Raw genomic sequence first — 16,035 nt, forward strand, 5'->3', positions numbered from 1 at the left:
TGTCTCCTGCTACGAGGAAACAATAAGAGGTGTGGGTGTGGGCAGGGCAGCCATCAGGGGGAGACAGGGGGGAGAGTTGTAGGGGGCCCTGAGGGTAAGAGGGGCCCATACATGCCCCACTTACTTGATTAGCCGAGACCCCCATCTTTCTGAGAGCTGCTGACTTCGAGAAGGCATGGACGTTTAAGGGGCCCTGGCCACCAATTTTCTTATAATGTGGGAGGGGGCCCTGGCCACCAATTTTGGCCACCAATTTTTTTTCCTCATCTGTGGTCCTAGCCACCAATATTTTTTAATGGGGAGGCCCTGGCCACAAATGTTTTTTTATGGGGGCCCTGACCACCAATATCTTTTTATTTTTTATTAACATGTGGGAACCCTAGCCACCAATATTTTTTTTGTTTTTTTACTGTGTGGTGGGGAGGGCGGACCTGTAGGTAGGGCTTGCGGTGAGTGCAGCACAGGGGGCCCAGGAAATTTTGTCGTATGGAACCCTGTGATTTCTGATGGTGGTCCTGGGGGAGGGGGGTGTAAGGCAGAGATGAAGGGAGATAATAGGGTAATGCCAATATTTCCCTCTCTCTGCAGTGGCCAGTCTCTGGGATATGATCTGTGTGTGTGTGTATTGAAGCAGCTCTGATTTATCTCTCACTTCTGATCTTCAGGTGTTTGTGTGTAACTGTAAGGAAGACCCCAGTGAATTGCTGCTGCTGCCATTGATGTTAATTCAGCTGGAGCTGCTGCTGAGGGATCCTGTCCCAGCTCCACGTCTAAGTCGCGGCTACAGCAGCAGCAGCCAATGAGCGCGGCTCATGAGCGGGAGGAGGAAAGCGCAGGCTGAGTGGGAAAGTTGACTGGAGAGTCGGCAGAAAAGTGCATCACAATTAAAGTAGAGAGGGAAGGAGTGGTTGCGGCTGCACGTGGGTTTCAGTTGGGGTTTGAGGTGGATGAGGATTCCCTGTGGTGCTTCTCTCTGGTCACTGTTGGATGAGCGAGGGCAGCGGCAGTTATCAGGGCAGGACCCCCAGGGAAGAGACACGTTCCCCTCCTGAGAACTAAAAGGCGCAGTCTGAGTGAAGACGCAGCAAAGTTGCCGGAGCGCTGCCTCCCTCCCCACCGGAGCTGTTCAGCACCACGGACAGCGCTCCCTCCCCGCGCAGAGCGGCGCTCGCTTCAGCACCACGGACAGCTGCTCCGGCTCTGAGGTTTCAGTTTCTCGCTGGTGCCCCGAAAGGCTTCAAGATTCCGTCTAAAAGCGGACAGGAGGAGCGGCCCCCCGCGCTGAGCCGGCTGGTGGCCAGGAAGAGGCTGGTGGCGGCGGGGGCGCTGGGGGTGATTATGGTGCTGGTCTTGGTCATTCTCATTCCGGTTCTGGTGAACTCAGCCGGGACTTCGGCGCATTACGAGATGTTGGGCACCTGTCACATGGTCTGTGATCCGTACGGCACCAAATCCCCCAGCACTGCCCCTGCGGAAACGGTGCGGGAGCAAAGTCTTCTTCAGTCTCTTCCCACCTTCATCCAGGGACCCAAGGGGGAACCGGGACGGCCGGGAAAGGTTGGACCGAGGGGACCACCGGGAGAACCAGGACCTCCCGGGCCAATGGGACCACCGGGGGAAAGGGGGGAGTCGGGCAGACCGGGTCTTCCAGGTCCCGCAGGGGCTCCAGGGTTGAACGCCGCCGGGGCTATTAGCGCCGCCACTTACAGCACCGTGCCCAAGATCGCCTTCTACGCCGGACTTAAGCGCCAGCACGAGGGGTACGAGCTGCTCAAGTTTGACGATGTGGTCACCAACCTGGGAAACCACTACGACCCGACCACCGGCAAGTTCACCTGCTCCATCCCCGGCATTTACTTCTTCACTTACCACGTCCTGATGCGCGGGGGGGATGGGACCAGCATGTGGGCAGATCTGTGCAAGAACAACCAGGTAACTCGCTGGGGATAAGTCACACTGATATAGGGGGGCAACATTGTAATAACCTGTAGGCATGTCCCACAGTTACAGCACCTCTTCTGAGAAGCCCCACTCATTGTGTGATCCCAGCTCAATAACCCCTAAATCAAAGGAGGTATCTATCTATCTATCTCTCTCTCTCTCTCTCTCTCTCTCTCTCTCTCTCTCTCTCTCTCTCTCTCTCTCTATCTATCTATCTATCTATCTATCTATCTATTAATCTATCTATCTATCTATTAATCTATCTATCTATCTATCTATCTATCTATCTATCTATCTATCTATCTATCTATCTATCTATCTATCTATCTATCTATCTATCTATCTATCTATCTATTAATCTATCTATCTATCTATTAATCTATCTATCTATCTATTAATCTATCTATCTATCTATCTATCTATCTATCTATCTATCTATCTATCTATCTCTCTCTCTCTCTCTCTCTCTCTCTCTCTCTCTCTCTCTCTCTCTCTCTCTCTCTCTCTCTATTCCTCTCTCTCTCTCTCTCTCTCTCTCTCTCTCTCTCTCTCTCTCTCTCTCTCTCTATCTATCTATCTATCTATTTATTCCTCTCTCTCTCTCATCTATCTATCTATCTATCTATCTATCTATCTATCTATCTATCTATCTATCTATCTGTCTTGCCTCTTTACCCCCTTTATTTACCCTATATATTTTAATGTTTTACCCTAAGTAAAAGTTGAGATTTATTTAGTGTTAGTAGGAAGTTAAAGCCTAGTCTAGTTCATTGTGTTTAGCCTTTTTTCATGCAGAGCTTACATCTAGCTAAACTAAGATGTCAAATTGGCAGCCACATCCCTGTATTAGTCTTTGGGTTCTTAAAAGTACCCCAGGGACAAGCAGCCAGCACTGTTGTCTATGGAGCAGTGCCGGGGAAACAGTCATTTAGATTTCTTGCCAACAAAGTGAATTGCAGTGTAAACAGGCCAATCATGTTTAAAGTGTAAAATGTCAAGTGCCCTAAATTATTGGAGCCATTAGAGCATATAGAGATGTATTAGGAGGGATAACAAGGAAAACCCATCTCTTTGGTGACTTGGCATGTTTGCATGTCTTGCAAGTCTCTGGAGATCTGCATTGTGTTGGGAAAGACAAAGAGTTTGATAATGAGGAAAAGGTTCAATATAAATGGGTCACTTCCCAGGAAGAAAGCTCTGTCAGCAAAGCAGTGGCAATGTTTCTGCTCAGCGCAGACTAAATGGAAACCCTAACCCCTACTGAATCACAGCCTTGTAATAGGATTGTATTGCCAAGAACATGCTGTTAATAAACTCTCCAACATGCTAATTCCACTTGTTAGTCACTGTATCATCCCGGAGTCATTATGGTTTAATTACCCTTTGGCATCTCTGATCTTGTCATCAATTTAATGGTGACCTGACACGTATCAATATTGATTTGGTAATTGGCTATTGCTGCCCGAAAATGCCACAGTATCTCTCCAGCTCCTAGTAATTTCTAATGAACTGCAGTTTAACATGAAAGGATAGTCAAATACAAGTACAAATGAATAACATTGCTTTCGTTCTGCATGAGAATGATACTGTGTATTCTGAATGCATGATAACTGAACTAGAAAAAAAAATAAAATATATATATATATATATATATATATATATATATATATATATATAGATATATATATATATATATATATATATATATATATACTGTATATATATACACACACACACAGGTATAGGATCTGTAATCTGGAAATCTTTTATCCAGAAAGCACAGAATTAAGGAAAGGCAATCTCCCATAGATTCCATTATAATCAAGTAATTCAGAATTTTTTAAAATGATTTCCTTGTTCTCTGTATCAATAAAACAATACTTACAGTAAGATATGGAGATCCAAATTACAGAGAGATCACTTATCCAGAAAACCCCAGGTCCCGACCATTCTTCTCAGCAGGTCTGATACCTGTATATGAAATAAAATACCCCTTTGTAATATCTTTGTATATCAGAAGCCACCAAAGCATTTCATGACTATATGAAGGCCATTCATTTTATACAGGTTAAGGCCACTTTTTTACAGCAGGAGGATATTATGTTTGCAATAAACAAGGAAGTACTGATGATAACATCAATAGGCGCTGACGCTGTTAATCAAGATATAGTTAGCAGGTTATAGTATATATATTGTGTATATATATTGTGTCCTCTATATATTGTTGGTCTGCACCCCAATATACAATAATATGTTTGCTAAGGTGCTATGTGCTTTTCTTTCAAAGTTGACCTTGAAAAAAGGCCCCAAACAGGAGATTTATTGGTGAGATTTATACAAAAAGGCACCTTAAGAAACATAAATTTTGGTGTGCAGACCACCTACATGGATCTTCATACTAGAAAATCATTAAACATTAAATAAACCCAATAGGCTGGTTTTGCTTCTAATAAAGATTCATTATATCTTAGTTGGGATCAAGTACAAGTTACTGTTTTATTATTCCAGAGAAAAAGGAAATCATGTATTTTAAAAATTTCTATTATTTAGATAAAATGGAGTCTATGGGAGACAGCCTTTCCATAATTTGGAGCTTTCTGGATAACGGGTTTCCAGATAACAGATGTATTTGTATTATGTATATGTATTTGACAAAGCACCCGGAAAGTGGAAGTTGGTTCCAGGTACCTTACTGGAACTTACTTTGTAGATCAGGGTTTAGTAAGCATTTTGGCTTTCGCGTTTTTTACCAAAACAAGATAAAGAAACATTTGCTATTGAACCTTTGGCTCCATCCTGCATTTATAAACTACTGTACATAAACACTTAATTAAATGACAGTATGTGCCATTTATTACACTCAAGGAGCCTAAAAGTTATTCCTTGACTATTATTAATGGGCGAATAAATTTGCCTGGCACGAATACTCAGCGAATTTCCACATTTCACGGCCGGCAAATAAACTCGTTCAGTTCAGCTCAAAAACATCCACCTAATACACTTGTATCTTGATTTTCCTACTGTTATTACCAGGGCATGGGCTGTTGTAAAGTGTGCCCCTGCCCCATGTAGTGTGTGTGTATATATATATATTAATATATATAAATATATATATATTTAATTAACAGTAGGAAAAAGGATCACTCGTAGGTCTTAATGACAAATCAAGGTACAAGTGTATTAGGTGGATGTTTTCGACCTGAACTTTGTTGTCTTGAAAAAAGTCCCAGGGAGACCGAAACGTTGATGTTATAAATTTGGACTGTAATTTTGCAAGAGTGCTCCTTTTTCCTATTGTTATATACAACGAGACAGAGCGCAGTCAATAGGCTTATTTCCATTATCAAAGCTACTTTTCCCATTGATTCTTTATATTATTGGGGTTAAAAAGCAGTTGATCCCTGTAAAGGCCTAAGGTCACAAATCCCTATAAAGACAAACTCCCTACTAAATATAATGTGGCTCTGTCAATAACATCCATTTCCACATTATAAGACATACTATAATATTACAGTCTAGAATGATAATGGGTCCTATACCGGTATCTTACACAAGAGCCATAAGTACCGTGATCATATAAAAGCATAAAAGCCCTACAGCATAGTGCCTTAAAGGGTCGGTTCAACTTTAAGTTAACTTTTAGTATGTTATAGAATGGCCAATTCTAAGCAACTTTTCAATTAGTCTTCATTATTTATTTTAGTTTTTTAAGTATTTGCCTTCTTCTTCTGACTATTTCCAGCTTTCAAATAGAGGCCACTGACCCCATCTAAACACAAATACTCTGTAAGGCTACAAATGTATTGTTATTGCTACTTTTCATTACTCATCTTTCCATTCAGTCCTCTCTCCTATTCATATTCCAGTCTCTTATTCACGTCAATGCATGGTCACTAGGGCAAATTGAACCCTAGCAACCAGACTGCTGACATAGCAAATTGGAGAGCTGCTGAATAAATAACTCAAAAAACACAAAAATGAAAAAATGAAAACCCAATTGCAAATTGTCTCAGAATATCACTCTCTACATCATTCTAAAAGTTAATTTAAAGGTGAACAACCGCTTTAATGGAAGACTTTGCAACTCGTAATATCAATATATATTAGCGGTTACATGATTCCCTATGTTATCAGGATTTGTCTGCCAAACCAGCAGTTAAAATGTTTATTTCAGCAAATGTCTTAAATGGTCTGTTATTTTCAGTTCTGATTTTGGGGATAGTAGTCCCAAAGAAATGGGCAGCTGCTGATTGCTCAGTAAATATATTGGCAGCAGCTTCTATAGTCTGAGCAGAAAGGAGCCTATGGAATCATTTCTGTCTTGGGCTCTGTTGCCTACTGGATTTCAGCCAACCCACTCTGTTGTGGTTGGCCCGTCTGTCCTGTGTAGGAGAGCTGTTTATACTTGTCTTGCCTCTGTATTGGTTCTGTGCAAGGAGAGCATACCTCCCAACTGTCCCGTTTTTAAAGGGACAGTGCCTCTTTTGACAGCTCAACCCGCAGTCCCTCGTTTGCACCGGAAAGTCCCATTTTTCTCTACACTGAACAGCCAATAAAAGAAACAATGTTTCTAACTTAATTGGCTTTTGGCAGAGAGCCCAGAACAGCCACAGCAGAAGATAAGATACTTTCGTAACAATTTTGAGATAAGCAAATAAGTAATTGTAAAAATATAAGATAACAGGTTCCTTGGGAAAAGTTAGACTCACAGCTTAAAGGGCAATTCATCTTCATTTACAAAACTGTAATAACTGGGAAAAAAAACACAGAAATATGTTCAAACTTTCATAACCTGCCAAACTTTGTAACGTGAACATGGTAATTAGGGGGTGTGGCCACAAAACAGGCGTGGTCAAAACTATTTCGCTGTGCTACGCGTGCCAACTTTTTAGCCCCTCTTTTTATTTCCAAAATATTGGGAGGTAGGAAGGAGGGGGAGGAGCCCCACCCTCTGTGAGCTGACAGGAAGGAAGAGGGAGAGAGGAAGTGCTGCTGGGAGAGGGAAAGGGCAGGGGCGCTTCGCCAATGAGGTGAGTTGAGCAACTCGCCTCAGGCAGCAGTGCCAGATAGGTTTCCAGGGGTGGCAAAAAGCCGCTCCTGGTACCCTTAAGAGCCGAATTTCCGGTTTTGAAATCGGAAATTCGGCTTTACTAGAGCGAGAGAGTGCAGTTGCGCTCTTCGCACTAGTGTTCCGGCTGGCGAGGGGGGCGGCTTCTTCATAAGAATCAGTGCTGGGAAAGGGCTGCTGGGAGTGTGAGAAGCAGTAGAGTACAAGCAAAGTGCTCCCAGAGTTTCTGTGGGAGAAAGTTAGTAAGGAACCCCAGTGGGAGACAAATGCGCTCTCTTGGGTGTGGAAGAAATGGGGGTCCTTGTCAGGGCTCTGAAGAGCAAAGCGTACTCTTCTCAGGGCACGGAAAACCAAAGGGAGTTCTTCTCAGGACTTTGAAGCAACTGCCACATAAGTGGGGATTCCCCTCAGCAGATCAGAGATCATCAGCTGCATTAATTAGTGAAGTTGCTCCTGGCTGGCAGGCTACCTGCATCACTGTGATTTAAAGGTATATTGGGACATTCACTAAGATTCATAGTTGCGCCAGGCGTAACTTTGCCACACTTCGCCGCACTTCGCCAGGCGTAGTTTCGCCAGCGCTCCGCAAATTCACTAAAATCCAAAGTTGCGCTCAGGGGTAGCGTAAGGTTGCGAAGTTGCGCTAGCGTTGATTCGCTAAGCAAAGCGAAGTTACGCTATCGATGGTTAATTTGCATACGTCGCCAAATTCAAATTTCAATGGAGGAATATGTAGCAGCACTACAAATGCCTGGGAAACCTTCAAAACATCAAATAAATTTTTAATTTTGCCCTACACATGTGTCCACTGTATAGTTAAGGTGCCATGAGTTAGGAAATGTAGGGGGGAAGGAGGGGAGCCCCTAAAATTTTTTCAATCTTTTTCAGCCTATCACCCATAATATAGAAAAAACGCCAGCGTTTTTTGGGACTTAGAAAAAATCTTAACTTTTTGTGAAGAAATCCCTATCTACTCTATTGCGCTTCGCCTGGTCTGAGGCGGCGAAGGAAGTCTAGCGTAAAAGGTAGCGTTCAGAACAATGCGCGGGTTAGTGAATTTGTGTAGTTATATCCATTGCGCAAATTCGCCAGGCGTAAGGGTGTGAAGTTACACTAGTGACGTTACGCCAGCGTCCGCGAATTGACGCTAGCGTTAGGTGCTTCAGCGCATAGTGAATTTGCCCCATAGTGTCTTGCCAAATAAATCCATCAACCGTTCCACTGTGTATGTGTATTGTGGATTACAGTTCAGCCTGTGCTGACCTTGGGTGGAGCCACGTCATATTAAAGTGTATCTGCTCTCCCATATAGCGGAGTCACAGGACTCCTGTAGCGCCACATGCAACTAAATGCGTGCACTGCTAGATCTCATGTAGTAGCAGAAGAGGGCTATACCTGTGCATGTGCAAATTGCTGTAAAATAAGGCATCCTACCTCTCCTACAGCTTTTTACTGGTGGTGAGCACCCGGTGTCAATAAGGCAAGTTGAGAAACTCGCCTCAGGCAGCAGCACCCCATAATTTACCAGGGGCAACAAAATGCTGCTCCTGGTAACTTTGAGGCAGTTTTTCAAAAAAAGAGATCGCAATTGTGCTCTCTGCGCTAGCAACGTGGACCCCCCCAGCACTGAAAAAGTAAGAGTAGGGGAAGGGGGGGGTGGCAGAATGAAGGCCAAGGGACAAGGATCACCCCTGCCTGGTTTATACTTAGTAGAGAGACTTGCTGTGACAGCTGTTCCGATGCAAGCGGTGCCTCTATTGTGATCCCTTTGAATAAATGAAAATTAAATAAACTTTTATTTGGCCTTGAAAAGTGCATCCCTGTCTCACGTGACAACTGCTGTTTTAAAGGCTCAAGCAGGCTTATTTCCCAAATTATATAACGAAATGGCTGCACCTGTCTTCAGTTTTAAGGTTAACTTTACCTTTTCTGTCATATGGATATGGGAAAGGTCATGCATTGTGTTACTTATTGTGGGACACTCCATTGTGTTGCCTGAGAAAAAGCTAATGTTCCTATATGCGGTGTTAAATAAATGTATTTTGGCACAGGCAGCATGGCAGTACAGTAGATTTTCACTCGCTTAACAAGACTGAAAGACACAGAATATACATGAATATGTCATTGAATTAGTCACCGCTCAGATGACAATGAGAACCTTCGCTCTTTCAGCGGGAATGGAGCACATTCAGAGAACTAAATTGAGGCAAGAAAAAGAGAGAAAAAGAGCAACAATTTTCTGCTCTTTTCATTAAAACCTGCACTTAGGCACGTGGATTGTGCTCGGGAACAAAGGGACACGCAGCACTTAATTGGGGCAGCCATTACACAGCAGAGAGTTAAACCGTTATAAGTAAATGAAATCTGAAATGACACAGGACAGAACAAATCCCATACAAACGGCTTAGCACTTTAACACTGCAGCACCCAGGGCAAGGAGAGCATCTAATTTCTAGGGTCACAGTTAGCCTCTCGGCAATAAAAAGTCTTTTGATAAAAGTAAGAGTTTCATTTTATCAACAACAAGTTTATGATGTCTTGTAGCATGGTTTCATGTGGCATGTTGGACTGTTTGCTCCTCACAAAGTAATTGCACAAAGTGGGAAGTACTGGCAGCTCATAGGATTTAAATGTTTTGTTTTCACCCAAATCTTCCTACATAAAGGCACGTTGCAACACAAATACTGCCTCGTACCAGCCTGCTGGGTCTGTATAAAGCATCCGATAATTATACACGGAACAATATACAACAGAGCAATACTTGTTCCCTTTCATTTAACACTTGTTATTTGGTCGGTTTTAAATATTCAAACAATCCCACCTAGGAAAGAACATGCCTAGGCTGAAAGACTTGCTTATGTTCTGGCTTCACTCTAATCACAGCAGTTTCAGAATCACTTCCTGCCAAAAAGAGACTCAAAGGGGATGTAAAGGCAAAAAAGTAAAATGCTATTTTTACTTTCTTTAATGAAAAAGAAATCTATCTCCGATATACTCTAATTAAAAATGTGTACTGTTTTTATAAGCAACCTGACTGTATGCAGGGAAATTCCCACTTCGTTTTACTTGCTCTGACTGCTGCGGATAGGAAACTTCAGAAGGTCCCTAACTGCTCTGCAGGGAAACAATCATACTTTCAAACAGCAGGGGAAGCCCCACCCCTTACTTTCCCGACCTTGAGCAGCTTTGTTTGTTTCCCTGTAGAGCAGCCAGCGAGATTTGTATCCACAGTCCCAGTGAAGTCTGTATATTCTGATTAATATTCAGTTTTGCTGTATCGGCTTCTATGGCAGATATTATTTGACCTGTGCTCTTTTGATCATTTATGACAATCCCTAATCTTAACCTCCCAACTGAAGCCCAGAACACACTGAGCATGTGCATGGTCTTGGTCTTGCAAAGATGTTTAACAAAGTTACAAGATGACAGCCCCCTGCGGCCAACTTTGAAAACATAAATCATTTGTTTTATTGTGGTGCAGTAAGTTCATGTTTATGTTTAGTATACAAAATACAGCATTTCTAGCATAATTCTATTTGAGACTTTAGTTCCCCTTTAAAAACCCCTTCCACCCCCAAATCTGCCCCACTTTTTGTTGAAAACAAAGATGTTGAAGTCAACCAATGCACAGCTCAGGACCAGAAAATAATATAAGGGGTTATTTACAATTGCCCCTACTTGTCCCATTCAGACGCACAAATTAGAAAGTGGGAGAGGATACAAGATATAACAAGGCCTAGTCTTTACAGTCTGCCCAGGACTGGTTTGTGCCTCCACAAGCTGCACCCATTCACCTCTCGCCAGACCTCTTATCCAGCATAAAGTGCACAGTCCAACCATTCACACGGACTGTCTATACATGCGCTACTTGTGTCCCTTTGCAATTTTGTATTTCTGATCAAGGAAATCGTAAATGATCCCAATCCTGTATAGCAAGATCTCAGATTTAGAAAAGAAAATATACAAACAGGAGATGCAAATGTTATACATAGGGACCTTTGCTCAGGACTACTATATTCCATTCTGTGTTTATACTTATTTCAAGTGATATGTGATTCAGAGGCAGTAACTTTGGGCTGCATATGTTATGGGACCTGTTATACGGAATGGTCGGGACCTGGTGGTTTTCCAGATAACGGATCTTTCTGTAATTTGAATCTTCATGCCTTAAGTCTACTAGGAAATCATGTAAACATTAAAAAAAACCAATAGGTTTTGCTTCCAATAAGGATTAATTATATCTTAGTTTGGATCAAGTACAAGCTATTGTTTTATTATTACAGAGAAAAAGGAAATCATTTTAAAAAATCTGGATTATTTGGATAAAATGGAGTCCATGGGACGGCCTTTCCATAATTCAGAGCTGTCTGTGTAACTGATTTCCGGATAACGGATCCCATACCTATATATGTATCCCTTTGTGCAGCAGCTTTTCTTGCTGCAGCCATGTTTCCAGCAAACACTCAACGCGGCATAGATTAAAGGGAATGTAGATTCGATGGAGCCTACACAATGATACTTTGGTACCACATCTGTTGATTCTCAGTCTTCATAAAGGGTTATGGTTTCCATATGCCAAATACACTGCAGTACAAAGAGCTCTTTATGGTGCTTTGCTGGTTTATTGGAGACTTTAGTATAAACTCAGAGCTGAAGGGTGTAGGTGCATCTGGGTATTGTCTTCTTATTACCACTCAGGAGTATGTTCTCACTTAGTGTTGGGCGAATTTATTTGCCAGGCACAAAAGCGCGGTGATTTTGCGCGAATTGCTGTCGGCGAATAAATTTGCGAAACGGCTGTGAAAATTTGCTGGCGTCAAAAAAAAATTCGCCATTTCACAAATTTTTCAGCGAAGCGAAACAGCGCAAATTCGCCCATCACTATTCTCACTGTTATGCTATAGGTATACTTTTGCATCAGTTACTGGGGACTTACCAAAGCTTCCAGATTTTACCAATATACACATTTATATTGAAATTCATTACTTATTTGGGCTCCAAGGAGCCCTCTACACTCTCTTGGGTTAAATGTAATATTTGAGCTTTCCAAACCCCTGTTTGTTAAGTACTACATCATAGAGAGAATAAAAAATACTCCTTTTTGCCTCCAAAAGAGCACGCAGTTATAGACAGAATACAGCAATATGCTTCTGGCAGGATTAAATTTGAAATCACAGTAATATTATTTGATCCTTAGATGAAGTGGCTGCAGGGGATGTGAACAGTAACTAGAACACAGTGAGTGACCTCTGTATAGTGTGAGAGGATTGATGTAACTATGGATGCAAAACTGATAGACTTAATTATTATTATAATTATTTTTAATAATAATATTCTCTATTTATTTCTGTTAGTTTATAAAGCACTGACATATGCCACATTGCTTTACAGAGACGATACTGTGAAACTAACAATTACCAATCACATGAAAGGGGACCTGTCACCTTAAGAAATAATATTCATTTCTATTGTGTTTTTCAAGCAAAATAAACTATACTTACGCTACATCAATTATTTAAATCTTGTTTCCTTCTTCTTGGAATTAAACAATCACAGCAAGCAGGCAGGCTTTTCGTGAATCTTTTGACCGTTTCTCGAATTTCGCTGGAAATTTGCGAAATTTGCCCATCACTGATTCTTAATAGGCCATTACAGTTTTACTCACAATACTAAACTGTGGTTTATTGCACTTTTATTATGTACATCCTGAAGCTATCTATAACATTGGGTGGGACAGTAGGGAAAGGCAGCTCTTTGCACTCTATTCTAGGACCCCAAATAGCTTCACCTTTGGGCACAACCAATGGGGCACCAAAACATGACAATTTGTGCCCATTTTTGCACTTTGAACCCTGCTCTATTTTTTGTAAGTGGCCCCTGTAATGCCATAGAATGTTGTGCAGCCACCAGTCAATCAAAACTTGACTTTCAAACAGGTGACCAGCAAATGGTATTTGATGATTGGTTGCTATGGGTTACTAGCCTTGGTTACAACATTCTAGTTAGGTGGCAAAAATGCCTTACATATTTCCTGAAAAAGCTGTTCAACAGCCTGGGATTCTGGGAGATTGTGTCAAGTTATCACGGTGTGACGTACACTGTAAATGATGTAGGATTCCTTGTACTGAATGAAACCTTAAAGGAGAAGTAAGAAGCAGCTAGAAATGTTGTACATTATGTTTTGGGCTTCTGTACCAGCCCAAGGCAACCACAAGTCTTTAGCAGTAAAGATCAGTGTCTCCAAAGATGCCCCAGTAGCTCCCCATCTTCTTTTCTGCTGATTCACTGCACATGCTCTGTGCTGCTGTCACTTACTGAGCTTAGGGACCCACTCACAATATACAGTACACATAGAATAGAAATGTCACAATATAAGGCTGATTAGTAATTAATACAGATAATTACTACATGGCAGCACAGAAACCAGTGTAATTAGCACCAGAATTTAATACTCAGCCTTGTAGCATCAGCTTATATTACAGGCCAACCTCATTTTCTGCTTGATAATTAGTGACGACCCCTAAGCTTAGCTTCTCAACAGCTGCTCAGAGCCCCCTGAGCATGTGAGTGTCACAGACACTTTCCAAGATGGTGACCCCCTGTGACAAGTTTGAAGTCCTGGATCATTGCTGCTATTGACAAGCTGAAACTTTAGGCCGATGCAATAAATTCAGTATATAAATATGGTATTTTTAGCCATATTAATTTTTAGGGTTTAATTCCCCTTTAAGAAGAACATATAACAGTGATGCAATGATAGGTAACCTGCATGTGCTAATCTGGCCTAGTTATGTAGCCCTGGGTGCATGTGGCAGTTTGCTTGGTGGAGCTCAGTTGCACTAGTATAGCAGACACTAGTGGGTTCATTTGCTAAATAGGAGCAAGAAGTATATATTTTACTGTCTTTTCTATGCCCAGCACTTTGCACCCTCTTTGTAGAGCAAAAACGTGATGGTTAACGGCATATTAGCCATTTAAGGACAAGGACACATGGAGCATTTTGTTGCTCACTAGAAATTGCCTTTCAAGCAGGGGACAATACCTTCCCCTTAGAGTGAATGCAAATCGAGACCCGAATACACAGAGGGGATGCTGTATCTTGGATGCTGTATCACGCACAAATAAAAGGATTTTCCCTCCGGCAACAAAGCACAATTCGTGTCATTGATCTGATCTTTTAAAAATCTCAACATCTATGGCCAGTTTAAGAGCATGAACTGAAAAATGTGCCCCCACTATCCATTGATGTGCAACAAAATACAGCAGCTATGGCCAAGCTCTGATTGGGGAGAAGATCAGTGAAAAAGCACATTAGTGCATAGGAGACGCTCAGAGATGCTCCATGTAGGAAACTCTGGCTGATCCTCATTCCAGTGACGAGTATTAGAGCCTTGATTAGATATTCCATAGGTGTAGGAAACAACATACATACAATGAGCCAGAAAACATTATTTCACGGGTTATCATTCAATTCAAGACACTTTTCTCAATTCAGTTCCAGTATTTTCCCATAGACTTCAAACATTCAAATTGCTCGATTTTTTTCTCACTGAACTGAACCTGGCCCAATGTGCGAAATAGTGATGGGCGAATAAATACGCCTCGCCGCAAACTTGCGGCTAGCGATGGGCGAATAAATTCACCCGGCACGAATTTGCGCATCAATTTCCGATTTTCCGATTTTTTCGTGAAAACTTTAGAATTTCTTTATTTTTATGTGAAAACGTTCAAATTGCTCGTTTTTTTTTGTGAAACCGTTCGAATTGCTCGATTTTTTGGTGAAAGCGTTCGAATTGCTCTATTTTAGTGAAACCGTTCGGATTGCTTGATTTTTTGGTGAAACCGTTCTAATTGCTAGATTTTTTAGTGAAACCATTCGAATTGCTCGATTATATGTTGAAAGCGTTAGAATTGCTCTATTTTAGTGAAACCGTTCGGATTGCTCGATTTTATCGTGAAAACTTTCGAATTGCTCCATTTTTTAGTGAAACCGTTTGAATTGCTCGATCTTTTAGTGAAACCGTTTGGATTGCTAGATTTTTTTAGTGAAAACGTTCGAATTGCTCGATTTTTTCGTGAAAATGTTTGAATATTTGGCGAATTTTCCAGGATGAAGCGAAACGGGAGAAATTTGCCCATCACTAGTGTGAATCCCATGCAAACACAGAGGGATCAAACCAAAGTTAGAATATGCTTGTAAATAAGCCTCGCTATTCCACAAGTAGTAATTCAACCGATTCTTAAGTATTAATGAAGAATCAAAATGCACGAGCGTTCTATCTGGAAGCATTTAGAATGCACATTTCTCTATCTGTCAGAGTGATGAACAAACAAACAAACAGAAAGAGGACGTTGCTTGCAATACACACAGTGTGACTGTCATTAATTCCTACTTGACCACTCAACGCCCCTCGTACAGCTCTACCATTAAATATGTAAGGGGGGGGCGGCAAAGCTCTGGGAACACAAGCAGAAAGTTTTTGATCTTCTGTAGAAAAACTTCCTAACAGTCTTTGCAAGTAGCTTAAATAATGTAATATTTCACGTGTAGTAATCATATATTACTGGATCCTTTCAAATAAGGTCTGGCAGGGACACACAAACCAGGGCCGGACTGGGGGTTAAAAGCAGCCCAGGCAAAAAAAATCAAAGCAGCCCACATGTAAACACGCAATGGTCTGACTTGTACACATCCACTGCCTTTTTCACTTAATTGTAATTCATGTAAAATATGTTATAAATTCTGCAGCCTTGTGCCTTTATATCGTCACAGAACAACCCCTCAGTGACTTCTAATATCCTTATCATTTACAGTAGGGGGTACATTATCCCTTATAATACATGAGTGATACTCAGAGTTCCCTGTATAACTCAGCCTGCAGCCTTGTGCCTTTATATGGTCACAGAACAACCCCTCAGTCACTTCTAATATCCTTATCATTTACAGTAGGGGGTACCCTAAATCATTATGGTTAATATGGAAAAGGCCCACATTACTGGATTCTTTCTGAAATAAAGATCAAGGA

At 41.6% G+C, this 16,035-nt stretch overlaps 1 protein-coding gene across 1 annotated transcript in view; it reads left to right on the forward strand.

Annotated features, from left to right (window-relative positions):
* The first annotated feature begins 508 nt into the window (after positions 1–508).
* Positions 509–16,035, forward strand: part of LOC108719876 (complement C1q-like protein 3) — a 36,177-nt gene continuing 20,650 nt past the window's right edge. Inside the window, exon 1 of the mRNA XM_018269136.2 lies at positions 509–1,932. Within this exon, the coding sequence (XP_018124625.1) occupies positions 1,339–1,932 (594 nt within the window). The 5' untranslated portion in view covers positions 509–1,338. The remainder of the gene's footprint in view (positions 1,933–16,035) is intronic.

This window comes from Xenopus laevis, chromosome 6S (assembly GCF_017654675.1).
Source record: "Xenopus laevis strain J_2021 chromosome 6S, Xenopus_laevis_v10.1, whole genome shotgun sequence".
NCBI lineage: Eukaryota > Metazoa > Chordata > Amphibia > Anura > Pipidae > Xenopus > Xenopus laevis.